This window comes from Dufourea novaeangliae, unplaced genomic scaffold (assembly GCF_001272555.1).
Source record: "Dufourea novaeangliae isolate 0120121106 unplaced genomic scaffold, ASM127255v1 scaffold246, whole genome shotgun sequence".
In the NCBI taxonomy this organism is placed as follows: Eukaryota; Metazoa; Arthropoda; class Insecta; order Hymenoptera; family Halictidae; genus Dufourea; species Dufourea novaeangliae.
In genome coordinates this window covers 360,237-387,635 of record NW_015374139.1, presented here as the reverse complement: position 1 = coordinate 387,635, position 27,399 = coordinate 360,237, and the positions used below count along the sequence as shown (strand labels likewise).

The 27,399-nt window shown below is 46.1% G+C and overlaps 2 protein-coding genes across 2 annotated transcripts in view; one reads left to right on the top strand and one right to left on the bottom strand.

Annotated features, from left to right (window-relative positions):
* The window catches only part of LOC107191400 (protein outspread), a 153,042-nt gene that overhangs the window by 80,692 nt on the left and 44,951 nt on the right, over positions 1-27,399 (top strand).
* Positions 7,404-9,954, bottom strand: LOC107191399 (peroxiredoxin-6-like). The gene is made up of 5 exons (XM_015580428.1): positions 9,734-9,954; positions 8,617-8,773; positions 7,908-8,125; positions 7,746-7,821; positions 7,404-7,669 (listed from the first exon to the last, which is right to left on the bottom strand). The coding sequence occupies exons 1-5, from the start codon at positions 9,814-9,816 to the stop codon at positions 7,541-7,543; spliced, it is 663 nt and encodes a 220-aa protein (XP_015435914.1). The 5' UTR covers positions 9,817-9,954; the 3' UTR covers positions 7,404-7,540.

The following is a 27,399-nucleotide window of genomic DNA, read 5'->3' as shown; positions in this document are numbered from 1 at the left end:
AAGGGAGGAAAAAGCTCGAATCCATCGAAGGAAAAAAAACACTAGTCGCGATTAATGTCCCTGAAACAGCGAGAACTGGTTCTGCGTGTGTACGCATACTATCTCCGAATAATCGACCACACGAGTAATAAGTTTGTATTTATGTTTAACGCCGATATTCCGTGTCTTCTATGGTCCATGAATCGGTGTGTTCTTATTGGTAACTACATGATTGGGTGTATTTGTGGTGCTACGTTCGAGGGGGTAATTAAAAGTCTAGACGTTCCTGGCCCGAGTATCGATTGGAATATTTTCCAAAGGCTGGAGGGGAGAAACGGTGCGAAGGATTTTAAACGTAAAAAGGATCGTATCGGAAGTTAGCGCCTTCGTGGTACCGGCAACAAGGCAAAAGAGGGCAAAACGGACCTTGCGCCGTATCCCGTCGCGAGCATTTATCAACGTGTTGCTTAAACGGGACAAGCCTAATCGGTCGATTCGCCGGTCGGTTGGTCGCGCGCGCATGAGCCCAATAATCGATAGTTAATTGGAAATGGCATTTCTCAGGGGAGAAACAGGGTCCTTTCCCCACCCTCTCTCTGGGCCGTCTACGGTCGGTAGCGCGGCGATACCAGGCGAAATGGTCATCGGTGGCCAATTATGCAAATCGGTTCGCGGGGGAAAGAAGGAACTGCTGCGCCGTGGGATTAATCGTCTCGAGTTGGAACGATTATCTTGTCGCTGGTATATACATATGTGTATATATAGCATACATACATATGTTCCTTTCGATTATCGGGGATTTCTCGTCGCAGGGGCCACGGAAAATTGTTGTTCGATCGCCATTAATCGGTGGGGCCTCGTGCTACGTGTTCACGAGAGTAGGTACCCACTTCTTTCGTTTCGCTGCGAACGTGGCCTGAACGACGGGGCCAGCTGACTCTGGCTGATTACCAGGCATAAGGCGGCTTGATTTACGCGCGCGCCTAATTGAATGAACCAGCCCCGCTCGTCGACGGAATAAATCACCAGTGGGGCGTCTCCGTTCGATCGTGTTCCGACGTTTCGATGATTCCGAGTGTACGACGGTCCGCGGATCGACGATGGTGGTCTCTGGGTGGCTCGAAGAACATCGGTGTGACTGGCGTAGATTTCTATACCATAGAAATTGTCGATACGTTCGGTCCATTGTCGACGAGTACGACGGTGGTGGAAGTCCCATCGTGTTTAGGTTCATCGATTATCGTAGGCTGTCCCGATTTATACCATCGTAGACACCGAGCCATTCGATGCATCGCCCAGCAATGATTAGTGTACTCTACACGTTCGTGTAAAGAACACAACACGACAATAAAGGATTTCAGAAGCTGCTGCTCACAGTCTCTCTCGGCGATGGAGGGACGCGATCAAACGAGTGCTCCGGCCACCGAGACCATCATTTTTCCTTGGCCGTCATTAACGTCTTCGGGCCGTTCGACACAACCCCGATCCGGTCGAGGGCCCCAGAGACTAATAGGAACCGTGTCGCGGTCGGGGCTCGATAACCGTCAGCCGAGGGACGGCGGTTTGATGATATTGATGACGACGTCGATATGATCAACCGAGGTTGCGAATGACCCCCTTTTCCCTGCCATCCCAACCGGTGGAGATGCATGTTGTTCGCGAAACACTGGTTAATCAGCTGACCCCAATTAAACGATAGCCATCGGGCTAGGACCGTGGCGAGACCGAACAGTTGCGTCGCCGATAAATGTTAATGAACCGTGGCATAATAGGGATATCGACGATAATAACCGGGGAATCTCTCTATCTTTCTCTGTTGCCGGGCCATTAAGGGGCGCCCCTTTGTTCCACCTACGATTCCCCTACGATTATTCGTCCGCGTTAATACCCGTAACGGTGCCCGTTACCAATTAGAGTGCGGCTTAATTGCGACTAACCGTACCACAGAACGGCTGTCTGCTGACATTTCACTGGAACGGACGACGTTAGAAGTTGATCGGGAGCCTGTGGAAATTTGTTCTTTTTAGAACGGGTAGCACGTAACGGAAATTGGCCGGAATCAAAGACAAATCCGTCCTAATAATGCTTCAATACATTTTGTGTTACTAGGGATGTACCTAGAAGCTACCTGAATCTCAGGCTGCAAACGTAATTTCTGAATTGATATTTAGAAACGTCTGCTTACAATATTTCATCAAAGGTACACAGTATTTAGCCTATATTAATTACTATACCGGTGAAAATTAAAGCGAAGGTAACCCATTCCGAGTTGATATTCCACGATCTTGAAGATATTCGAGCGTTTTAAATTACACAATACTTCAAAGTACATATGGAGGGCTCGGAATACTATCACAGACTAAAACATCGAGCAGCAGAGACGCGAGGGTTACCAAGCAACTCGAAAATATTAATGTTGAATCGCGAACCGAGGGGCCAGGATCCGATCGATCTGCCCCGAGTATCAGCCTCCGTAGGATTAATTCGCGGAACGATATCCACCGGCGTTCAGTCATCGTTCAGAAGTTTCCAATTAGCAGGGATCAGAACGATCTCTTCTCCTCTCGCTGGTGAAACAGTCCCTGGCGATTGTATATGTCCGCGGGGCTAGACACACCGGGAATGATCCGGATGGAGCAGTTTCCTGCGCGCGCTCGTTCAGTCGTCATCGAGACGGTTCCAATCAGCAGGTATCGGGATCGATCTGTTCGGTGGGTTGCCCCACGGTACGTCAACCAGGGCCCGATTATCCCCCTCGTACACGTTTTATTCCCGTTGGGCTCGGTGCTACCTACCGGTCCCTTCCCGTACTCGATATTAATACCGATACGCGCGCCCAGGGATTTGCATGCAGGGCTCGACACGAGCACACACACGCTTCCGGCGTTATGTATACCTGCGTGGTTTATGTATATACCTGCGTGTGGCTTAATCCACACGGCCGACACTCGGTTACGTAACTGCTCGTCCGGTGTCAACCGAGCAGAGACCGGCCGAGATAACGACCAGGAAGTCGCGAGGAGGAGGAGGGATGGCGGATTACATTAGGTTCGAGGGGGGGATGCTTTATCTCACGAGGAAGTCGCCGGTTAGACCTTGGGGGTATACTATAAAGGATTTTTGTCAAGGGGGCGGAGTCAGTCCAAAGGAGGGTAGGTTAGGTAGGAGGTAAGGTTGGATTTATTTTAGAGCCATAGACATTTTCTGGGGAGGAGACTGGGCTGGTTCTTAGGGAAGGGTGAAGTTGCTTGAGGGGTTGCCGGATGATTTATTTTTACTGGGTCTTTCTTTGGACCACTCGGTGCATTCCACACCCTCGGATACAACAGCAGTGGTCCTTGTGCTTGAGCTGTCCGTAAGAAATTATGTTTGTCCCTAATCTCCGATCTTTCCCTGCACACACCGATACGTCGAAGGACAGAGAAACTAACGAACGACCAGTCGGGCAATCTCAAATTAACCCCTAATTGAAACCTCGGTCGCGACCCCCACGAACCTAGAGGTATGGTTATCTTGTCATCGCTCGAACCGACACGGTTGCGCGAGGGGAAATTAACGATCTTCCATAGTCGCGACGCGTTTTGCACCTGACGGCCGCCGGAATCCCAAGCATCTGATTCCAGAATCGCGGTTGACCTTCTAAACCGTGGCGTAGCAATGTAACGGTGTACAGATTCCCCCCGAAAAAGGTCCAAGATCACAGGCATTCCAGAAGACGATCAGGCGAGTACAGCAAACCCTCGATGAGCGTTGAAAGTGTCCAGCAAACATAAAATATTTCATAAACTAACCCTTATCCGTCCCTCGTGTTCCCAACTTAATTTGTCCCTCGGTGTCAAACAGACTCATTGGTAAAAATCAATACAATAAAGTGACAAATAGTTAAATTTGCAAATTCTTTCAGGCAAAAATCACAAAGCCTCAGCAAAATTTAACTAGACACGACGAAATAACGTCATTTCTTAGGAGATAACTGTATCAAATTGACACAAGGGACGGATGGGGGATAATGGCCATTCGCGACTAAAACAAATATCATTGGCTTCAAAATTCCAAGCTCTATCGTTATGCTGAACCTCATTTATCGATGATTTACTGTATACATACCAGGAGAGCCATCAGAGATTGCATTCTTACCTCCATTTAACGAAAATCTAGCGTTGTCACTATCAGTTCCTGAAATCCTCGAAAGGATCCACGGGGACAGGAATCGTGGATTGATTGGACAGTGTACCTATCTCGGGAAATTAACGATCCCGTTGTCGCACTTACACCTGGCGGCCCGACGTGGCGTGCGCACGCTCCTCATCTAATTCCCGGATCGGTATTCCGGTTGGCCTTCTAAGGCTGGCCAGAACGGCGCGAACACCGGTGCCCCGTTCGACCCTTTATACCGGGCTATCTTCATCGCGGGGCTACGCGAGCGAAACCCATGAAAACGCGCTTGTATCTGACGATCGAGCACGTGGGTGCCGCGCGAGCAACCTCGAAGAAGTAGAATTTCGGAAGTGCTGGGATGGTAATGGAATCCGGAAAATACTTCAACGTTTTCCTACTAGCAGAGATGGGCAAATTTATTAATACGATAAAGGGTTTCGAATAACGGATAAAAAATAAGAAAGTATTCCAATTTCTATGAAAATAACCCTGCATTTTTGCTTGGTCTCAAACTGACCTTAAACATAAGGTTGCTACTTAATAGGTTCAGTAGATCTAGCGATCAACAGCCAAGGAACTATTATTAAACAATTCAATCACAATAGGAAATTACATTCATGGAAAATAGCAAAATCTCTAATAGAATAACGTAATTTTTCTGTAACCCTGATCTAAGGGTAATATTAATATTAAACTTCTTATCGCTTCCAGTCAATAAAGTGTGAAGACAGATCACTCAGCTTCTCCAATTTTTTACACGACGATGCACGTCCCTTGTTCTATTTTCTAAGAAGATAATAGCCGTCCGGAGGGGGAAGGATCGCCGATGGAATTGAGGCTGGTCGACCCCGTCCCCTTTAAAGCGACGTAGATAACAGAAGCTGGTACCGCTAGCGGAGCGATGTGGGCGCCTCCATTATCCAACTGTTCAACCTGTTCAACCCGCAATCAGACTCACGCGAGACCTGGGAGCCCGACGACGGCCGTTAAACTAGACCGGACCAACGACGAAGGGGGCTATGTTTAATGGGCAACGTTGCCATGGCTCTCTATCTCTGTCGTCTTCTTCCCCAGGCTTCTCCCCTTTGTCGTCGTTCTCCTCCTCGGTTACCTGCGCGCGTTCGTCCTTCTTCGACGTTGCACGCGGGTCCTCGTGGTTAACGGTTAGCCGGAACACGGAAGCAGGCTTTCACGGTTCAATGGAACACCTCGATCCTGAAGCTGCATCGATCGACTAGGTTGATTCGACGAAATCGAGGCGATCGTTGTCGCCCTCTTTCTGACCCCATGGCAGAGCACCTGAGCCATTGCTTTTTTTCACCTGTTGACACGGAAGAGACGCTTGAAGTCGATGTCGAAGCTTTCGATGATGCTGACAGAAAGTTTCTTCGTTCGATGGATTAACAGACGGAGAATTTTGTAACTTTAACGGAGAGACATACCGAAGAAATTTTTTCTTCGGTATGTCTCCGTTAAAGTTACAAAATTTCAACAGTTGACCAAGGTGTATTCTATCTACCAAAGAAGATACGTTGATTTTTCAGTTGTCCATTTCCTCTTCGTTTGGATAAAGATTCTGAACATGAAATTCCGAAAGCCTAGGATTTGTGTAATATTCATCGATAATTTCCTGACGCACGTTCGAATTTCCCCGACAGGGCCCTAAGAGAGGTCCAGCCTTATCGGCGCCGTGCGTCGAACGAGCCTCATGGAGCCGGGCTGAAACTCATTTCGAAAATTCCCGAGGGAGATGTGTATAATTATCCAGGAATAATGGACAATCCTAGACAACTCTGTAGGATTACTTTTGGTCCCTACATTCTCGACGTACTCGGTCGAAGAAATATAGTCCACGTTGACGGCCCATCGATGGTATAAATCTTCTTCGTCCCTCCTCCTTTTCCCTGTTTTTTGATTCGGGTTGTTCCTTTCGGTATTTACACGCTCCTAAATCCAAGAATCCCGAGATTCCCTCATGAAATATACAACGAAATTCACCTGACGCGTGGCTCGATGATCCCCGAAACGAGCTGCTCGCTGTTATTCCCCACGGGGAGGAAATGGCCCTTCGACCTTCAGCTTCTCGGCCAGAGTCTATCGAGAAATTCCTTCTTCGGCCCGTCCACCAGAATCTTCCAGCCTGAAATACCGAATGGGACGTTATTTTTTTTTTCTTTCGTCGACCATGAGGAGTATACGATGGGAACACTTGAAAACGGCGCCTGGTATCTTTACTGGCAGCGTCCGGAGGAAAGAACCCGGTTTCGTAGAGGATCGAGCGGGCCCCAACCGTTTGGGGCTTTTGTCGAATTTTCTGCGTCCAAGGGTCCACCTATCCGGTTTGTTTTTTGTTCCTTCCTTTTACGACGCAGACGTCCTGCGTCGTGTTGCTCCCGTCTCTGGTCGAGTCAACTGGATCAGCGAGAAATAGCGAGGAAAAGCTGTTATCAGTAATTCGCAGCGATAGTTGTACATAGAGGGTGTTAGTAAAAATGTGGGACAGTTTCATAGGGTGATTCTACTTTCACGCATATTTCGCCCATATTTTCTGCAATTCAATCGTTCCTTTCCAGAGTAATCAAGCCCACAAAAATGAACAAAGAAATTTATTTTAAATGTACACACAGTTAAGCATCAGTCCAGTGGTTCGACATTAAAATTTGAAAAAGTTCAAAAACTGGAGTTAGTCCACTTTGGCCTCCGAACGGCTTAATTAATAACTTGAAAACAAAGCCTCGAACGCCATTTCGTCATTTTTTATTTTTGTCTTAGTTTTCACACGTAGAATCTGTTAGATACCATCCAGTCGCGATTAGTGTTTAGTTATAAACGTTACACGTGCTGCCATATCGAAGGCCGGTCACATGGATCTGTACGACCTCTAGGGATCGTTCGATCGTGCCGGGAACAGGGGGACTTCCGTTAGATCTCTCCTGTGAAACGCAGAATCACGCGGATGCAGCGAATTCCTCTGTCCGATACACGATTCCCCTTCTGGCTTCGTAATTAAATAGTAAAGAAGCGAGAACTGTTTTGAAGCCCACGAAAGAATTAAATAATGATTGCGCAACGTTATCAGCACCGTGTCCGATAATACTTTTATCCGAGTCGGATGACCAGAGAACGTATTTGATTGGACTGCTGCGCAAACAGACCTTATCGGTTCACAAGAATAGCCGCCAGAACTTTATTGTTTCTTTCGACGACCAGTCGCAAAATAAATCAATCCATCTCACTCGAACATCTCTCTCGAATACCACAAAGCGTCTTCCAACGTATAGTTTTATTTTCAAGATTTATAAAACACAGTACACGAAATATCTTCGGTATAACAATATCAGAGACTGTATGACCAGATTAGAAAGAATATAATACCGTTATAATTAGTAGTGAAAATATTCGCTTAATAGTTAGTGGTGGTACGGACGTAGACCTTTCCGGAAGGCATCGAGACTTTGTCTACTCCACCGGGGAATAGTTTCGGTAGCTCCTCGTCTTTAACGGTCGGCAGGATCATCACTTTCTCGCCTGGCTGCGTGCAAACGAAACAATAACATTTAAGTAGCAGAATAAGATTCTTTCAAAAAACCAAAAGCCATAATACTCACCACCCAGTTAGCCGGAGTAGCAATCTGCGGTAATCTGTCAACCAGCTGCAACGAGTCGATGGTACGCAGTATCTCGCTACACGGGACAATTCATTCTCTCGTTAAACATCCTTCTTTCGTCTACATTATAACGTTATCGTTATACATATAACGTTAACTTACTCGACGTTGCGACCGGTGGACGTCGGATAGTGCATCGACAAACGTAGACGATGATCGGGGCTGATGATGTAGAGAGCACGAACGGTTATTGCCTTTTCCGGATCGTCTTTGCTCGTCTCGTCGATCATGTCCAGCTTCACCGCCAGGCTGCGATCGTGGTCCGCGATGATTGGATAGGGGAAGGCGCCGCAGATGTCTTGGCAGTAAGATTTAATATCCTGTCGCGTGGAACAGGAACGACCCGGTGAAATCGTGTTCGATCGGATCGCGATCGCAAAAAAGTATACTCGTATATAACGATCTGTTCCTTCGATTGACATCGAACAATACGATCTTTCTTTCGATTGTAACACTACTACCCGACGATTTTTTCTTTTTCCTCTACTTTGTAACCAGGCAATTACTGTTTTACGATACTCGCTTGCGGAACCGGTTGCGTTCTATGATAAAGCCTTGTTAGGCAAATACCAGATAAACAAGCGGAATTATTCCAGTCAGGCGTGCACTGTAGCACGAGTTGCATAGCGTGTGTGTAGACTAGGCGTTACATAATAGTGGAACGTGACGTTAAACGGATTCAAAACGAGGATGGTCAATTTGAATTCTATTTAGCTGCGACTGCTTCTCGAATAGGCACATTATTCTACGATTCGCGTGGGGGATAATCGTCTCGGAGCTGGCTCCGAAAGGAACGATTCACGACACTCACGTTAACCCAGTTGACGTGATCCTGGAGTGTATCGACAGAGTGGGCCAGCAGCTTGGTGTTTCGGCGCTGGAAATGCGGCTGGTGAACCGCCAGTCGTCCCAATTCGGTGGTGCACACGGGGGTGAAATCGGCGGGATGGGAGAATAGTACCACCCATCTGGAAGATATCGGTAATCGTGATCGTCACTCGGAATAAATTCCTAGACTTTGTTTTGTATACAACGGATATTCCCGCGAAAAGTACGTTATTACTTCGGTTCTGTTCATGGTCACCTCCAAGGAGACACAAACACCTGATCGGTTACTCGATGATTATCGTGTCGAGACAATGAAGAATGCGTGAACTATTATTCATTTTCCTGACTTCTCCCGTTTCGAAAACCACCGTACCGCGAAACCGAAATCGATACTCGACCGCAACGATGCAGCAAAAGCTGTAAACCGAATGTATACTTCTTTGTAGAGGAAACTGGCCTCTCTGCTTCGAATATTAATTCATGACATTCTTAATGTTTATCCACTTATATAAATCTTATTTAATTATTATTATCTTAATTAATATCTTGATTAATTATCTTAAAAACTAATATCCACTTTTATAAAAAGTGAATATTCCGGTTATTTGGGACACTTCCCAATTATTTATTTATTTATTAACGGGCTAAATACCCAAAATTCATATAAGCGATACAATAATATTAATTATCGACAATGCAAAGAAACGAATTCTTTAATGCTGGTGAAGAGTGACTGAATATGTTGACAGAGTTACCAAAATCGTTGACCAATCTCGAAGCACGGTCGAAACTACCAAGTTAACCATACCGAGTACTGTGATTTTTCACATAAAACAGGCTAAGACAACGAGTGCTTCGAGATGCTACATTCAAATTTAATAATTCACCAATCTCCGAGCAATTCACGTGGTCAAGGAGAACGCCCATTTACGAAAAGAATATCCAGCAAGTATCCACATAGGTAAATACAATATATATTTTTTCTTTGTCTCAAATAAAAGGCTGTTTACTCCTCTTAACGAATATAATTTTATAAGACAGACACGTGTGCTTCGATACGGAGAAACGGGGCGGAATGGCGGACTGATTGATCGACTCACGAATCCCCTTGCCAGTCGTAGAAATCAATCGGGCCCTGAGTGGTCTCCGCTTGGAAGTTCGGCACGATCGCGTTCAGCCTCATGATTGATGCACACGTTGAATCGTTCGCCACGGGTGGGTAGACGGATAATTCGCTCTGTGTAGCTTCCTGTGCGTTGATCACTGTGGACGAATGCCGCGCGACAAACTGATGCAGTGCCACGGTCGCGTTCGTCTGATATTTGTACGCTAGGCGATGCTTCGCGAGTAGAGTGGGGATCCACTTGTGTGCCGCGTTTAGATCGCTGTCTCGAGCACGTATCCGAGGTCTCCACTACACTTAACACTAAACCTACCTCGACCGATCAAAATTACCAGTTTTGGCGTACTAATTCCTACCCCTCTGAAGGGTTTGGTAGGGTTAACTGCAAACCAGAGACTCTTCCAGAAGCTCAGAAAAAAAAAATTCGAACGAACGAGTTTTCTTGGGTCTTGTTCAGATCATTTAGACTTTCCTGCGTGAGGACAAGTGGTCACGAAGAATTTTTTATGTGAATTGAATTGAATTCTTAAGCTTCGGAGCTTGGAAAAACGGGTTAATGAATCTAGTGAATGGATTCGATCGGTGAAATCGTGTTTCATTCGAAGGCAGGACAGTTCTGTGTGGCGACTATAGCTGGAAGAAATTCAACTGGTCGCTCAAGGCCACTTTCTCGACCCCGAATAACTCTCTACTTTCCCGACCTGTCGGCTTGCTTCTCTGCTCAATGGAGTGTGAGCAAGCTCCTGCGGATTTGCGCGAGGGAGAACGAGAGCTGGGGTGGCTAAGTGGCGGGCAAAGGGAGAATGGGACCCTCTGCTAACCTTGAACAGGCAATTGATCTTGGTCCTGTTGATGGAAACCTACAAGTGTAAAAGAATTGCACTGTAATGAACTGTATTTTTAGACGGGTACAAGAAGTATTGAAAACAAATTTGGTAAAGTGACGTGAACGTGATGCTGAAGATCGATTCTGAGTACCATTTCTTCGATTATTTTGACGTCTCCTACGTCGTTCTTTCTCAATCTTCCCCATAGTAAATTACTTCTTCCCGGTACGTCTCTGCCTCCCACTCCAACGACACAATACCGGTCAAAAGTATGGGAAAAGGGTCCATCATCGTTGGGACAGTAACTCATTGTTCTGTTACGATACAGTAAAAGTCACGGAATCAGTGCGCACATAAATCATTTCCGATTACCTTCGACACATTACTTTCATCAAATCTTTCTACAATAATATTTTTCTGTTTAATTATCGAACTCGATCCCGTACTCTTGACCGATAGTGTACTATATATAGTATACCGTAGGATCGACTCGATTTTGTCGATGTTGGGTATCTTATCAACCAGCAATTCCAGTCTTATTTAGCAGTCCAGTGTTTCAGCTCTGTTCGGTTTATCGTAAATATTCATCGGAGCAAGGTCGCCAATTGCTCTCGTATTTCGTTCCACCTAGCAACACGTCGTTGCTGGTGGGGTCACCGCGAGAGCATCGATGACAATACATGTATAATTGTTGTGTTACGACAGACGACTTTCTCGTCGGGCTCCTCTTTCTCTGTTAACCGTGTTCACGGCGAACGGTGGAGGGATATATCGGATCGTTTGTCTCGAACTGTCCGCCGCTTCCGTCACTCCGTTCGCTTGGCCAGCCGCGCTGGATCACCGTGCGCGCGTATACGTCGTTACTCGAGCGGATTCCTATCGGTGACATGCAAATCGATCTCCAGGCTCGACCTTTGCTACGAAACGGACGTATCTCTCTGGTAGGCCGGTGGTGTATCTACCCGGCCCCGTACGACGTGCCTATTTACGTATCGATATCGGTACCCGACGATCTGTACCCCTCGGAGGAAGACCTCCGCCCCTCGAACCTTGTTACAATCGCGAGAACATCGCTACGGATGGCGATCCTTTGTTTTGGGATCGTACGCCTCATCCCGATGCTTTACCGATCTCGACCGCCTCGTTCGGTCATATATCGCGAATTTGCGAGGAGTTAGTTTGCAGAAACCAATACGAAGATTTGAACAACAATAAATTATCGATGAGTGTTCGAAGGCTTCTGAATGATCAGACGTCCCTCGTGGAACCAGTTAAGCGTCCAATGATGAGAATGACGTCTGAACACTCGGGAAGAATTTAATTCTTCGTAGCAAATACACATGCACGATGATCGGTGAAATTATCAGTTTTTTAATTCTGCACAGTTTCTCGATCCCTTCTTACGTTAGTATCGGAAAACATTATACGAACAGGAACGCAAATTAATGTAGAAATATTTCTGTTCGATGTTATGACACTTAACGTCCACGTGTGTGTGTGTGTGTGTCGCCATTCAAACGGTCGAAGGACCGATTATACGAGTCGTCGAGGTGGAACGTTCCATGAATACCAAAAGCGAGCAATAGTCTGACGCGAGCGGAGCAACGAAATCCCATTCGAGTTCACGAATCCGTTGGGCCGGGTCCTGTGAAAGACGACTGTCCCCTAGGACAATGAGAGGTTCGTGCCTCCAACGCTTCCCCTTTCTTTACCCCCCTCCCGTGGCTCATCTTCCTTTTGAGAACCGGCCTTCAGCCTCTTCTCTGGCTTTATTTGCCTCTGGTGGTCCTGCTCTTTTCTTGTCTGTCCCATCCCCCTGTTTCTCTGTTCTCTGGTCCAGATGCTGCACGAAATCACTGAAGTGTTCGGGCTTGGCGAGTAGTCGGGGAGGGGAGGGGGCACCGTGTGGCGCCCAAACGAGTTTTAAATTGCGCCCCGGTGCGGGCATTTGAATGCGAAAACACGCGAAAGGATGCGGACCCGCCTAAACGCACCTGATCCCTCGTACCCTCGAAGTCCACGATCCCTACCGTCCAGTCCGTTGGATTACTTTTTGCTTCGAAGCTGCGCAACCATATTCGTCGTTGGGATGAACGATTTGGTGGTGTCTTTTGAACTTTTGGAGTTTTCTCCAATCTAAGAAGAATTAGTTTGTCCGTTCAACGAGGCGAGTTAGTATTATAATCATACCATTTACCTGTTGAGACCAGCTATTGGATGACAACTGTCTCTGTCCCTGTCCTACCTGAATAGTTATCACCTTCTTTTTGTTGAACCAGGTATAGAGGATCCATGTATTGCAGCCACTGTTTTCTTTACCCGTTCGAAAATAGCAAATAAGAGCTAGGGTCAAATTCGACCCCCTCTTACCAAGTACATACGACCTTAAAACCCACCTTACTGTTCGAGGGTTAAATACCGTCCACAAAAACATAGTCACATTTATCAGATCCTCTAATTGTGTTTCGAGTAGTGTTTATTTCAGTTAGACTAGATTTAAACGTTGCCTGAATTCCTCACCAAGTACGATTTGTACATCACAGCAGTGCAAAGAGCAAGGTATACGCATCTCTTGAAATATCAACGTTACGTATTAAATTGTCCCGAAAGCATTTGAAGCTTACGTCCCACTCGTCGGTCGTGATCTCCCTTTCGTTGCGTTCTTCCACTCGTGAATCAACCTCCTTCGCCCAAAGGAACACAAACACTCGGTTGCATGTGTGTGTCGGTCTGTAGGAGGATCGCTTTTGCCCTGGAATTCTACGGGGGTAGAATTTAAAACGAGTCTCTGTCGTCGAGGGAGCCCCGGCGCGTATTCCTCTCGGAGCTTGGGGCGTATCTGATGCGCGCCGCTGGGGAACGTCTCGGGAACACGTCCGTGGTTTCACGCAGACTGTCCATCCCACTGGCCTAAAATTATCCCGAGGATTATTGCTCCGCCTTTATCTAGGATGATCTGATCCCGTCCGTTCGTCCGGAGTCGGCGTGTTTCGCGCGAAACAACGAGCAGAGAATTCGCCCTCGTCTCATCCTCGTCAATCCGGACAGCCTTTAAATTGAATTTTTTATTCGTCGTGCAGATGATCCGATTGGTCGAATCATTCGGAACAAGAGAGGGGGGTGGGCTCGTTTGAACGATATCAGAGACGAATTAAACGGATGAACGCTCGAAGGTTCGATGAAACAAAAAGAAAAAAAAAATAGGAACAATCTTCGGATAAAATTGCGTGCGCGCCAGCGCATTTTGACGTTCTCTACGGAAGTGGAGGAAGGGCGAGGAGACGGGATAGGTCGAGAGGATAATTCGAAACGATTTAGGCGATTTTGTGTCACACTTCCCGTCAGAGTGAAGGTGGAAAGATGAATAGGCGTGACCTCGGTGAGGTCGAGTATACTTTTTTCCTCGTAATAGAATAATATTACGAGGAAACAGGTATACTTGAAAAATATAATTGTTGGGCGTATCAGGGTCAGTACATAGGGACGGATACATACTTCGCGAATTAAATAAGAACAAGGTGACCCAAAGAAAATGATCCAGAGAATACAAGGAAACAAGCAAAACGGACATCGATAGCCGCAGTCGCGTCGCGTGTCTCTCCGAGACGGACGTATGCAAATAGGGGCTCTCGGCCGCACCCCTCGATCGCGCGCCTTTCCATTACTCGATACAAATGATCCTCTGCTTGACCAGTCACTTAAAGTCACCTCCAAACGGTCCCGCGCGATAACGCTAATTACGATTCACCCGCCGGTTCAGGCCCGGCCATTAGTAAATTATCTCGAGCCGATTAAAAAAAGTCACGCTTCACATCGCGATAAATAAAACATAGCATTCCATTAAAAAAAATAGAGATGACCTTGAAATCTCCTCTATGCCTTCACCCATGCAGAAAATGTTTGTGTCACAATATGCATCCCTCTATACCGTGTAAGTTTTGTATATAACATTTTTTCATATTATTACAAATAACGGCAATATTCAAAGTGGACATAGTCATTGTCCCACCCTGTATATACCGGGTAGAGCGGCGATGTCGCGAACGAAAGATGCAACGAAAAAAGGGATACCACGCCTTCCCTCGCCGAACTGCAACACTCGAGCGATTGGACGAATGAACTTGACGCTCGGATGGCAAGGCCCCTTCGATCGAATTTAATCGACGAGTTATTAAATCGATGGGCCCGACGTCAGGGGAACTTCCTCGAAGGGAGGCTGTGACATGTTCGACGCGAATATCAGCTCGAATTACCCGATCCGCGTGTTCCTTCACCGCGTCTTCGTTTTGCCGTGCAACGTCTTCCTGGAGGATCTCGATCGGAACAGTGCTCGGTTGGAACAGGTGTGTGCTCGAGGGGGTGGGAGGCAGGTAAACCGAATTCAGTGACTGGCAGACGAGCGAGTGGCAGCACAAAAGGGCTGCTAATTCAACGTAGGTGCTTCACGAGCGGTGGAAGAGGACTCGTCGCGGTCGTCTTTTCAGCTCGGAGATCAAAGGAGCTCGGGGCCAAGAGGCTATTTTTGTTGGACACGATGAAAAACCTCTGTACGCGTTGAATTCACCGACCCGCTTTCGACCCCTTTCTCACATCGGGGGTTGAACGATGTGACCCAGATCTGCGTCTACGAATAGATAATCGAGGAGGGGGCGGATGGAACGAGAGTTTCGTGAAGGTAAAGTTCTGAACAGCGAAGCATGTGCTTTGTCCTCTACTTTGTACGGTGTAGGTACCTTAAACTCTGGTGAAAGATATCTTCCGTACGATGTTTAGAAACTCGGTAGATTAGCCCTTCATAGACCAGACCAAGCTGAACCCCCATCTTCATACGTAACAACAATTAACCGAAGTAAAGGATTTCAGTCGACACAGTCGATGCTATTAACACGAATTGTATTCTTCGAGAGATTTAATCGTTCGAGACTCGACCTTGAAACTCGAAGGAACGACAGGTAGGATCGAGCAAGTATTCGAAGTAGGTATTTGCGTGCTAGCTGGTCGAATTAGACGTAGAACGGCCCAATCAACGCCAGCCAGAGTGTTCGTCGCTCCTCTAATTGCATCTAATTAGATTAGAGGCCCGTGTTGTCTGGGGTCGGTGTTGATCAGGGTACCAGCACCAGGTCGTCCTGTCGATCGTCCACTCGAATTAGATTATCCTTCCCACTGCTTTTAATCGACCGTACACACAACTCACAGTGGACGGCGTTAATTGAAAGCTCTGTCTCTCGAACGAAGCTCCGAATTATGCGTAAGACTCGGGAGGGATTTTTCGTTTTTATTGGTTCGTTTATGGTTGATCTTTAAATATCACCGATGAGACACTCGCGATTAGTAGAGGTGTGGAGGATTCCTCTGGTCCTGATTTTGTACCTGTAGTCTGATCCCACCAGTCGGAGAAACCTGTTTACTGCTTTTGTGAATGCAGAATAGGTTTAAGCGGCCGATAAATCAAGCGAAAAAGAAGGTATCGGTATCCTTGCAAGGATACATTCGTCGAACATCTGATTACGGAAAGGATTCGTTTTTTCCTAGAATTCTAGAAGATAATTGTCACCAGTCCAGCCAGTTTCGGTTTTTTCTGCTCGGGGGAACTTTCGACGAGACGGACTGTCCATAAAGAATCATTGCCTAATACTGTGTACACACCAAACTTCCTATCTTCTCAACTACACTGTCTAACAAACTATACTTTGACCATTGATCTCCATTTTACACGAAATATACTTTTCCCCCGAGAAATCTCCTGAAATCTCGGAATGGTAAGATTCACCGTCCGCCAAGGCGTCCACGGAAATCTCTATCCTCCACAAATAACACAGCAAAATCCCCTAAGAAAGGCTCCAATGGAATCCCAAAGGCCTTCGCGCCGCGAGTCCTCGGTCTGTTCCACGCGTCATATTTATTAGACCAGAAATGTATCCTTAAAAAAAAAAAAAAAAAAAAAAAAAAAAAAGGAGTAAGAGAAAAATCCGTTGATTTATCATGTTGTCGCTGCGTGGATTTTCAGGTTTCATCCTTGTGGGGGGATAAAAGACTGCAGGAATCTTCTGGGTCCCGGCTTTTTTCCACGACTGTATGGTCTACTCGCATTATATCGGATAGCTTTGGCCGTTGCAATCGCCGTGCAACGAGGCTGCCTCGCTCTCTTTGCCTTCGTCGAGGTCCTCTGTACGCAGCTCGACCGGCTATCTGTCGGACTTCATTAAGAGGGTCATATACCACTCTCGGCGTGCGAGGTCGGAACAGTTCCCTGCTTTCCTGATTGTGCTTCGCCGACGACACGGGACGACCGAGCGGAAACATATGGTCGCGCCTTTTTGACCCTGCTCTCCTCCTAATTCTGCCGTCGCGATTTATCGCGTGTTCAGTCGCGATAGCCTTGACTTGGGAAGTTTTCGGGATCCTAGACGACTATGTATTAGGGCTACCCATAAGTAATGAATTATTTTGCATTCATAGACAAAATTTTTTTTTAAATAACATTTTTATTTTTTAATCGATTATATAATCACCGCCATTATCGATAACTTGTTGCCATCGCTTCTGCGAAAGTTCAATCTCCCTTTTCTAAAAGTGCGACGTGACTCAGAATAAAAAAAAAAATCTTCTGAACTACCGTTGACATTTGTTCACTTTCAACACATCTCCATATGTATCACAAATTTTCCTTGTTGTGTCTGTTGCACTAAATTCGGCGTGAAAATGAAAAAGTACACAATTACGAATATGGCTTTCAGAAGGTACAAAGTCCGCCATTTTGTTGCAGGGCCAAAAAAAAAAATAACATCAGAATATGCTCCACTCGATACCATTCAAGCCTCCGCTGAAACATATTTTGCTACGAGTAACAATAGCGAGAAAATCAAGATGTGAAAATCGGGTGAGACACCCTGTATACTACTCTTGATTACAGTCCGTTAGCAGTGAAGTTCATCCTCAGAATCGCGAAGTTCTTCGGGGTGGTTCTGCCTCCCTCCAGCAAATCGTACATTAACGGAGGATCCGCGGCGTGGCTCTCGGTTCGGAAATCGATATTTTCTCGAGTATCGGTGTCGTTCCTGGATTCTGGGTGGTCAGAATTCTTCGGCGGTCTTGAGTAAAAATTCTCCGGGACGCGTTTACAGACCCGCCAGGCACAACGGCGACGGGCGAAAGCGAGCGGGGTTGAAGTATTTACGGTCTCGTCGAGACAATGCTCACGCACCGTGGTTCCCCAGGCTCCGTACGCGCCTGGTTCTTCTTCCCCGGCTTCTTCGTTCCCTCCGTTCACCTTGTCGGCCGGTACCGACACGCGGCGGGGAGAAAAATGCCCGTGATCAGACCCGCCTTCCGGTTCGCCGTTTAAGGCAAATATCTCTGGCCCGAACGGAGGGGTCGTTACTTTTGCACACCTCGACCTCGACCACCCCGTTTGCCTCCTTCTCCTCCCCCCCTCTGTGGGAATCTTCTCGACTGAATTTCGTCGTGGCCACCCGGTCGATGTTTGACCCCCTACCCTCTGCACGTTGGAACTAAAAAATCGTTTCTGAAGCTTTAATTGATAGTTCGGATCGAATAAATGATCTGTTCTGCCACTTTGTGTTTTGACGAAAAATTCGGAATTCTTCTGCGATTTCATAATCAAGAATGACTAAATTGTGTCGGAGGCTTTGTTAACTAACTTGTTGTCTAAGGAATACAAGGGGGGTTATAAGAAAACGCACCACATATACAGTAAATCATCGATAAATGTTCGAAGGTCTCCGAGCACTGACAAGGAGAGTCCTCAGGTGTAACGTTGACTTTTTAATGAGGTTTAGCACATTGATAGAGATTGGAATTCTCAAGCCAATATTATTAGTTTATGAAATCTTTAATGTTCAGTGTCAAGGAACCTTTGAATACTCATCGAGGATTTACAGTAATTGTCTTTTTCCAATCGGAAGCAATTACACGTTTTACGACTCTCCCCGTGTGGGGTCACTCTTCCCCGACTTCACCCTATAGATCATTCGCTGTATCAACTATATGGCAAATTCGAACAGGCTTTCGATGAAATCCAATCGATCGACCGGCGATTTCGTCGACGAACTGTACCCCGCGTTATACACGGATGCTCAAGGCCCGCAAAGAATTCCCCTGTCCCAATTACGATTCACCACCGTTCGGCCTGCGAAAGAAGCGGCCAATCATTGTCCACGGCAAATTGCATTCCGGCGGCGGCGGCGGCGATCGATGCCCCGCGTAACACCGTGTGGCTCTCTCCACGTAGACGGGGCGAAAGAAGAAAAGTAAGAAGGCTAATCGCGGGAGACACGGGAGGGGGGGTCGGCCGGCGAGAATGAGGAAACCGCACGGCAGACAATTAACGACGAGATCCGCCATCAGAGCTTTTTACCGCGTTCCTTCCTTCTAGCGGGATTCAGCCGGCGCGATGCGGATAATCGTGGACGATACTCCTCCTCTTGCTTCTCCGTTCCCTTGATCCTGCGAGGGTATATTGCCATCAGACACGCCACCGAGAGAAAAAAGGGGTTGGAGGGGCGGGCCAAACGCACTCAGCGTCGACCTCGATATTACCCCTAACATTTGGTATCGAGAACTATTTTAGTGTATGCCAATTTAACATTCGGTTTAACATTTATTTCAGTATTTGAAATAAATTTATCAAGTGGTAAAAGCTCTTTCCCCCAAAAGAAGCCGAGTTTACACGTTAGTGTACAGTTCACTGTTCCTCTCGTCTCCTCGCCTCTGGATCGACTCGGAGGAATCGAGGAAGACACCGTGGATACCCGGCCGCGCGATTGTTCGTCGTCTTCGTCATCGGTGAGACCGGAACATGCTCGTTGGCTTGCGGTGGAAACAAGAAACGGCTGGTCTTGTTCCTGGTAATCGGGCGCATATAGTTGGAAAGCGGTGTACAGGTTATATAGCGTACTCGGCCCGCAAGAAACCACCGGCGTTGTTCTGCTCCACCCAATGATCCTTCGGGCTCGCTTATTACCGGATGAAAGAGAGAAGATCGGTATGCGGCCGTTATTGATACACATCTGACTGCGTGCAAGATTAGAGGAGATTAGGTAATGATACTGGTAAAGAATGGTCGATTAACAAATTTCTAGTAGTCCAATTTCCTTTAATCCAGGTTCTGTTTTAAACTCTCCATTGATTATGGGTTATACATTATCACTGGACTTAAAATATTATATACACAAAAACTTTAGATAGGCTATCATATTACTAGTAAAATATACTACAACTTCCTCCTCTTCGATTTTTTCCTAATGTTTTTTTACCGTTTACGAAAAAAAAAAAACGATGGTACTTTAGGATAGCCACGAGTGTGTCTTTGAAATAAATGTGCACCAACTAACAAGAATAAAGTTTTTATTCAAACAAAAACAAGAACTAAACAATCACAAACAATAACGAAACTATAACAAAACCAAACAGTTGATAAAAAATAAGTAATACAAAAATAATGAAATTATGAGGTATGGGACGTTGTTAACAGTTCAACGGTTGACGATGTTCTGTCCCAAACTGTCCGTTTCCACCGTCTTCCCATGGTTACCCGAGAAAACACATGTCTCGTTTTCCCAGGACTTTCCCGAAAAAGAGAAAGTTCTCCTTCAAGCACTTGGGATGACGGCGACGTAATTCGAACCTACCCTGAACCTCTGCCATGCAGATGTTATAGCCTGGTAGGCATAGGTAGGAACGCCGAAACTGTAAAGGTCTGCTACAGTACAAATACTATACCTATAGATCTAACTAAAGCTGCTTTACAGCAGAGGCAGATTGGATTAGGTGTGGATCACTCTGGAGTTAAGAGTCTAGGTCTAAAGTTTAAGTCCAGAGTCTAGGATATAAACGTGGATTCAATCTAATTCGACACAAGGTGGAAGGATTCACCGGTATTCAAAGACAAACGTTCAGTTTATATACCTAAGATCTTTATACCGGATAAAAACGATTCATCGTCGAATCGAGACGAGATCTGTACAGGATGGGACGATCTACCCCGGTACACAGCATTCTTTCTCGAGCCCCCCCGTGAACGGTCTGGATCGATTTCACGGGATCCCAGAACGGAACAGAGACGCGCGTTCATTTCGAAGACCACCCACACACGACAATCGGAAATGAGCCGCGGAACGATCGGTGGTCGGTACGCGATGATCTACCAGATAAGACGCGTGGATCGCGGATAAACGGGGCGGGAGTCGAGTATTAACCCGCGATTTACTGATTACCAAAGCGATTTGCACCGTCCGGCTCTCGGCGGACGATTAATTTCTGTAATGGAGTCGTACGCGGGGGTATCATTCCTCATAGTTATACCGTTCCCCATTAGCTCGATATTCTCGGTATTGAATCCTCTTGCCGCGATATCGAGAGCCACCGCGAAATTACATTTGCGTGCGTGGATTTCCTGTGGATTCGCTGCACTACGCCCCCCTGTAATTTGTTAATCGGTACCTATCTACTACCCACCGCGATGATTCTTCTGTTTCATCCTGTTCGTTGATGCTTAAATGCTTCTGCCACGGATGTTATTAAGTTCTGTTGGTTTTGGATGCGTTTCACTAAACGAACCAGCGTCCCACGAGATTCGGTATCATCCACTTTGAGCTTGATGTGGCTCAATCGATAGGTTAGGTATGATCTGTCATTTTCTACGTTTGGGATTAGGTAGACCATGACTATTTAAACGTAATATTCTTTAGATTATACAGGGTGAACCACGAATCGCGATCAGTAGAGATTATTTTGTTATTAGCAGTCCGATCGAAAATGCTTTTTTTATCAGGTAAAGTATGATTAACGTGATTATAGCAAATTTTTTGTTAACTCTTTTTTTTCATGATTTTTCAAGGTCACCTTCAATTTTCTTTCAGAAATTCAATTAAAAAAAAAAAAGATAGGTGTATTTGCAAGAAATTGAAGGTGATCTTGAAAAATCATGAAAAAAAAGAGTTGACAAAAAATTTGCTATAATCACGTTAAAGCTCTCTTAAAACCCCATGCTATACCTGATAAAAACATTTTCGATCGGACTGCTAATAACAGAGTAGTAATCTCCACTGATCACGATTCGTGGTTCACCCTGTATACTACCCAATCTTCGTCGAGAGTTCACCTAGGTATACTACAGTACACTCTTTAGGATAATACCTACTACTCGAACAATCATGAAACCGTACTATTACCTAGGCCCACTGTTAATCAATCTTACCACCAGTTAGATCCAACACCATCCATGTCCCGGAACACCGTAGGTGTAATATCATTCGGATCTAGTATACTATCCAGGTTCAACACACCAGCCATGTTCGTTGCTGCTATTTAGATCTACTGTTACTCGGCTTTGTAACCCGATCACCTCGCCCGGCCTTAGTATCGATGTTTTCCCCAAGATCGGTACACACACACGCTCAAGAAATAGACTGTCTTTGGATCCAACCAAGAGGAAACAACTCGATGGGACCTTATTATTCGGTTTGAAAGATGTATTATCTATCTTAATGTATATACAGTATTAATCAGCGGCGATATTTTAACGACACTTTAACGACGTTTTAACGCGACATGGTTCCAACCAGAGTCGATGAAGAACCACGTGGGGAAGGTACGAAGCCGGAAATTTATTATCGTTCGGGGTCCTTTGGCAGTCGCGCGGGCGAAGGCGCAGCCGTTATAGACGACCGACTTGAATAACATATCACATGGAAAAACCGCGCCCGCAGGCGACGGGATTCTCCGCAAAGGGAAGACCGAAAAACGACGAGCAGGCTGCGATCAGGCGAGAAATTAATCGAAGATAAAAATACGATTCACTTTCATAGACCGCCTCCGGTACCGCGCCGTCTAAACTCCGATACAGACATAACTGGCATCCTGTGAGCCGACAGACAGGAGCATAACACGTTCCAACTTTTTCCCTGTAAAACTGCGGGCATAGACGAGACGTGTGTCTAAAAAGTGAGACTGGTTCTCTGGTAATAAAATAATAAGGGTAATCTTGTGGTTCTACGGCCGGATTGATTCTCAGAGTCAATGTGACCTACTCTTGGTTGCAAAAATCAAAACCGATTTGAAGGGTCGTCATGTTGGAACTGTGAATGATCGTGATATAATAATTAAAAATAGTTCTGGTCGATGACTTCCAGTACTGTTTCCAGGAGTAGGAACAACGTTCCTTAGCATTGCGTTGCTTCCTAAAGGTACTGATTTCGATGTTGATTTAGTCGAGTTGTCGATGCTTCTCAGGGGACGCTAAATGAAACAAAATTTTGAAATAACGAGTAGACTCGTCGTTACACGAGAAAATGCCACCTTTACACGACGAGTATACTCGACATAAACATTGAAAGGGTTAATCACAGTCAACTCTGTCATCCCTTCTAATTCTCAACCCATCTTACCATCCCCCCTCCAAGCCCAAAAATTCCTTCAAGACCTCCAGATTTTCGCTATCACAGTCCAGAATTACTTGTTACTCAGATACAGTCCAGTTCCATCAACGCTGTAATACAGCTGGTTTTAAACCTCAGGTTAAAATCATAGTTAACGAAGATCTGTTAAACGGTGATTCGTTTTTTTTCTTACGTCCATTACACAGCTGCGACAGAGAAGATTTATCGTGTTCCCCGTAATTCCTTCCATAGATCGTCTCACGCGGAAACCCGCGTGTCCCTTTCGTTTCTCGATCTTTTTCCCCGTGTTTTCCTCGCTTCCGCCCGATATTCCCAGGTCTAATTGGCGCGTACAGAGTCGCCTTGCGACATTTCATGTCGTTCAACCACTTAATATCACGGCCTCGAATCGAATGCAGCGTATTACGGATCGCGATATACGACCACAACTTCTCATCCAGCCTCCCTCTCGCGTGTCTGTCGGCCATTTCCCATTGATCACCGGTGGTGACTTATTTCCCGGGTCTTACTTGGAAAACACGCGAGCAAGCGCGTGTAATATATTTTTGATTGTATTTAGATGCGATTTTAAATGCGGCTTGCGATTCACGGGCATCAGTACTCGTCGCCTCGAGGCCTCGTTGCTACCGATCATTCGTTTCAACTCGGTTTTTTTGCCCTTGTGGTCTGTGGACAGAGAGTTATACGTTTGGGGAACCCTTTCGATGGTTATTTCGTCGCCCAAAAGCCTTTGTTTAAAGGTTTCTCTAGCTGGCCCGTTCACTTAGGTTTCTCTTATCCCTTGAATTATTTAAAAGTTCTTACCTTTCTTTAATAACTAGGTCGTTCATTTCTCAGAGTCCACAGAAACGATAACAGAAATTAAATATACAAAGTTAAGCACCATTCAAGTGCTTCGGCACTAAAATTTAAAAAAAATTCAAAAACTGGAGTTTGTCACTATGGCCTCCGAACGGTTCAATTCTCAATTTGAAATACGGTATTAAAAATTACCGATTATTTTTTACCTGTATAACGTTCGACAAGAAGTAATCTGCCACAAGCTGCAAAGAATCCGTGGCGTATTTTAGAGAGAAAGGAGATTGCGCAACGTCGTCGTCGCGACTCCGAATCGTTAGCTCCTCTGTAGAGGCACGCGTGTCGTTGGTCCGTTGTTCCAGCGCGATTCATCTGCGACTGGTCGCGAATGGAGGCACCTGTAACAAAGGAGGGCTCCTCTCGCGGCCGGATCGTGACATCGTCAGCCACCTATTTTCACCGTTACGCAATCGGAGATAGCTGCGAGGAGAGAATCCTCTTCCTGGCCGACCCGGGTCGACTCGTTCGCTCGCTTTCAGCCTCGCCGAGCAAATGTCGTGCGAATCTAGCCGTTCGTTTCCATCTTCTTACGCGCTGTGATTGCGTCACGAGGCGGTTGTGCTTTAGCGTTTCGATTCGCGAACGATCGAAGCATTCGCGGCTGTTACGCCTGGAGGATAGTTCGAGAATACTTTTTCAGAAATAGTGTAGAGGAATTCAGTGAGATTAACAAACGGATTTTCGGTGACTAACAAATATGAAATCACCCAGTTGGGATAACGATCTCATATTATCCAGGAAAGAATTGAATGGAAACCTCGAATAAAGGGTCTACAAAATTGAATTAACTCTTTGAGGCACACGATTTTAAAGAAAATACAAAACCCTAGTTGCACAGAAGTTTTTTTTAATATAAATTGGTTTACTTATTCGAGGTTTACATTCAATTATCACTGTAAACCCAAAGACACTCGATCTATCCTAGAAGAATAAAACCGATCGATTCTCCATTTCCCCATAAATTCCACCAAAGCTTGTTTCCTCCGTGTCTCGAATATTCTTCCCTCCAACCACGATCCACCAAGCGCGAGATGGGAAGGACCCATCGACGTAGTCGAGAGATCTCTTCGACGTTGCCCTTCCCCCAGAACGCGAAAGAAACCCGAAGAATCCCATCGCGGCAAGAAAGTAAGAATTCCATGGTCCGCAGTTTCTCGGACCCGCGGACTTCCTGCAACGATCCGGCCCCGCAGTTTCACCCCGGTAGGATAGGTGGGATCGTCGACGGTGCGTTACGCCCTGGCGTGGAAATCGGTTGTTCCCCGGTTTCCATCCGCCAATCCGCGGCTGACTTTTTGTCCGCAGCCCGCTAGAGGGAAAGGGAGTACCTTCGTTCCTAGAAAAATGGAACGAGATAAAGGATCATAGAAGACGAAGAGGAGGAGGAGGAGGATCTTGGTGTAGGTTCGAGGATAAGTAGCGCGAACTGCGTGGTCGGTAGAGACTACCAGCAGCCCCTGAGGGCAAGAAACTAGCGGCAATAATAATTTACAGTAGGTACTCTCTTTTCCCTCTTACCCTACTATTCCACAGTTTCTTTCGACCCAACTTCTCTCTTTCTCTACTCTTTCCAATCCTTCCTCCCGTCCCTAAGTTGCTCATCTTCCTTCCCCTCCCGGTGGCTGGCTGGCTGGCTGGGTGGTTGTTGCGAGCAATTCCATATTAGGAGTCGCTCTGCTGCTGCTGCTGCTCGGTGTACTCGCGATCCGCTCGCTATTGAGACGTAGTTACCCTTACTTATCCTGTCGGTGGGACCGACAGCAATTAGGCTTCTCCTCGGGGCTCTTTGTTCCACGACGACCGATCTCGAGAGCGAACCGAGGAGGATGGGAATCGTGTTCTGGGCTTCTCTGCTTTGGCTTCGTTCCCCCCTGTGTTGGAGCCCTGCTGACCGGTTTAATCGGCTCGCGGATGCTTACCGTTCTCTGACGCGCGCACTCGCTACGGGCGAGTCTTTTCCTCCCTTCGTTTCTTCGAAACCGTGTTCTTCTTGGACGGGCTCTTCCTCCTGGAAGTTCTCTCTCTGGTTCCGTTTCCTCGAGAGGGACAGCTCGGTTGATTGACCGCTGTCCGACTACTTTTCGAGACGAATTCGGGAGGGAAATTGTACCGATTGGATTTTGTGGTCGATTTGTTTCCGATTCTTGTCGATTCGTTAGCAACGTAAGAAATAAAACGCAGCGTGTCCGCGAACGCGAATAGTCACAGTGGACGTGTTAATCGGCAGAATCAGCAAAGACCAAAGGAACAGTTATTCAGACATTTTCGACACAAAACTCACCGTGCGATCCCGGAACAAAGGCTCGATCCTTCTAACGAAACAGGCAAATATTGCCGATAATCATTCACGGTTGACGTTCTGCCTCGCGATGCCGATGTTCAGACGGTTCTGTCCCATCCACGACGAGGATGCATAATTACACAGGCAGCGCACAGCGGCGGCGATTGTGCAAGGCCTGGGCGAGGCCGGCGCATAGAATATTCAAGTCTCTTAAGTTTCTTCTAGTAGTAAATATTGTTATGCTAAGTGCAGTCGTTGTCACGCCTTTTCCTCCAGCCCGCCCTGGGATCTTCTTCGATGCCGCTTGTGTCCATGTACCATCTTTTCCTCTTGTACGTTCTTGCACCACTTTCTCTCTCTTTCCTAATGTCACGCTTTTCCGTCGATCCTCGTCGAAGATTCTTCTGGAAGAACTATGCTACAAATATCGTCGCAGTAAACGGAATTATTCGGTAAAGTTGTGCTGTTTGAACAAACGGAAATAGAAATTGCTTACATCTGTGGTTTAACGCTTGAAATTCATTGAAAGTTGAACTAAGGTTGTTATCGATTAGGAGACTACGAATGTTTATGCAAATTAATAATAGGTGATACTAATATAGAAAAAACATAATTGCACAGAAATTTCTTTTCTATACTATGAGTTGGAATATATGGTAATTGCAATGCACAAGTAATATTAAATTTTACTGAAATCTTTATTTTCGAGAATAGAGATACTTAAATTTGTATAGAAATGGCTTCTTGACGCGAGACACCTGATTTAAAATTATGGCTCGCTTCGAATCCTTTTAGACAGTTTGGTCACGCGCGTCGATGAATCAATTTCGAACGCGTAAAGCCTGTGACACGTCGGTTTCTATCGACTACAAGACTGTTGGTACCAGAAGCTTACATATTTAACAGAGTAATGCAACGATAGAAACATTTCCAGGTTCTGAATTCCTAATTTCATTCGTCCATAGCTCGTCGAGACTCGAGCGTAACGACTTCCGGTTGTCTGTATCATAAACCTTGTTTCCAACAGAATATCCCAAGAGGAGAGGCGTTCATAGCCACAAAGAGTCGACTATCGAACGTTTCAATTAGTCTCCGTTTTCTTCAAGTGGACGAATCGTTCTTCGGAAAAGGTTTTCTAGCAGTTTGAGCTGGGTAGCTTTGCGTGTACAATTTTCACGAGAGAAACAAAGACTCTGCAGAGTTCTCGTTGCAGAGCCTCGAGATAACAGTAATTTAAACTCAGAACCGGCGTGGA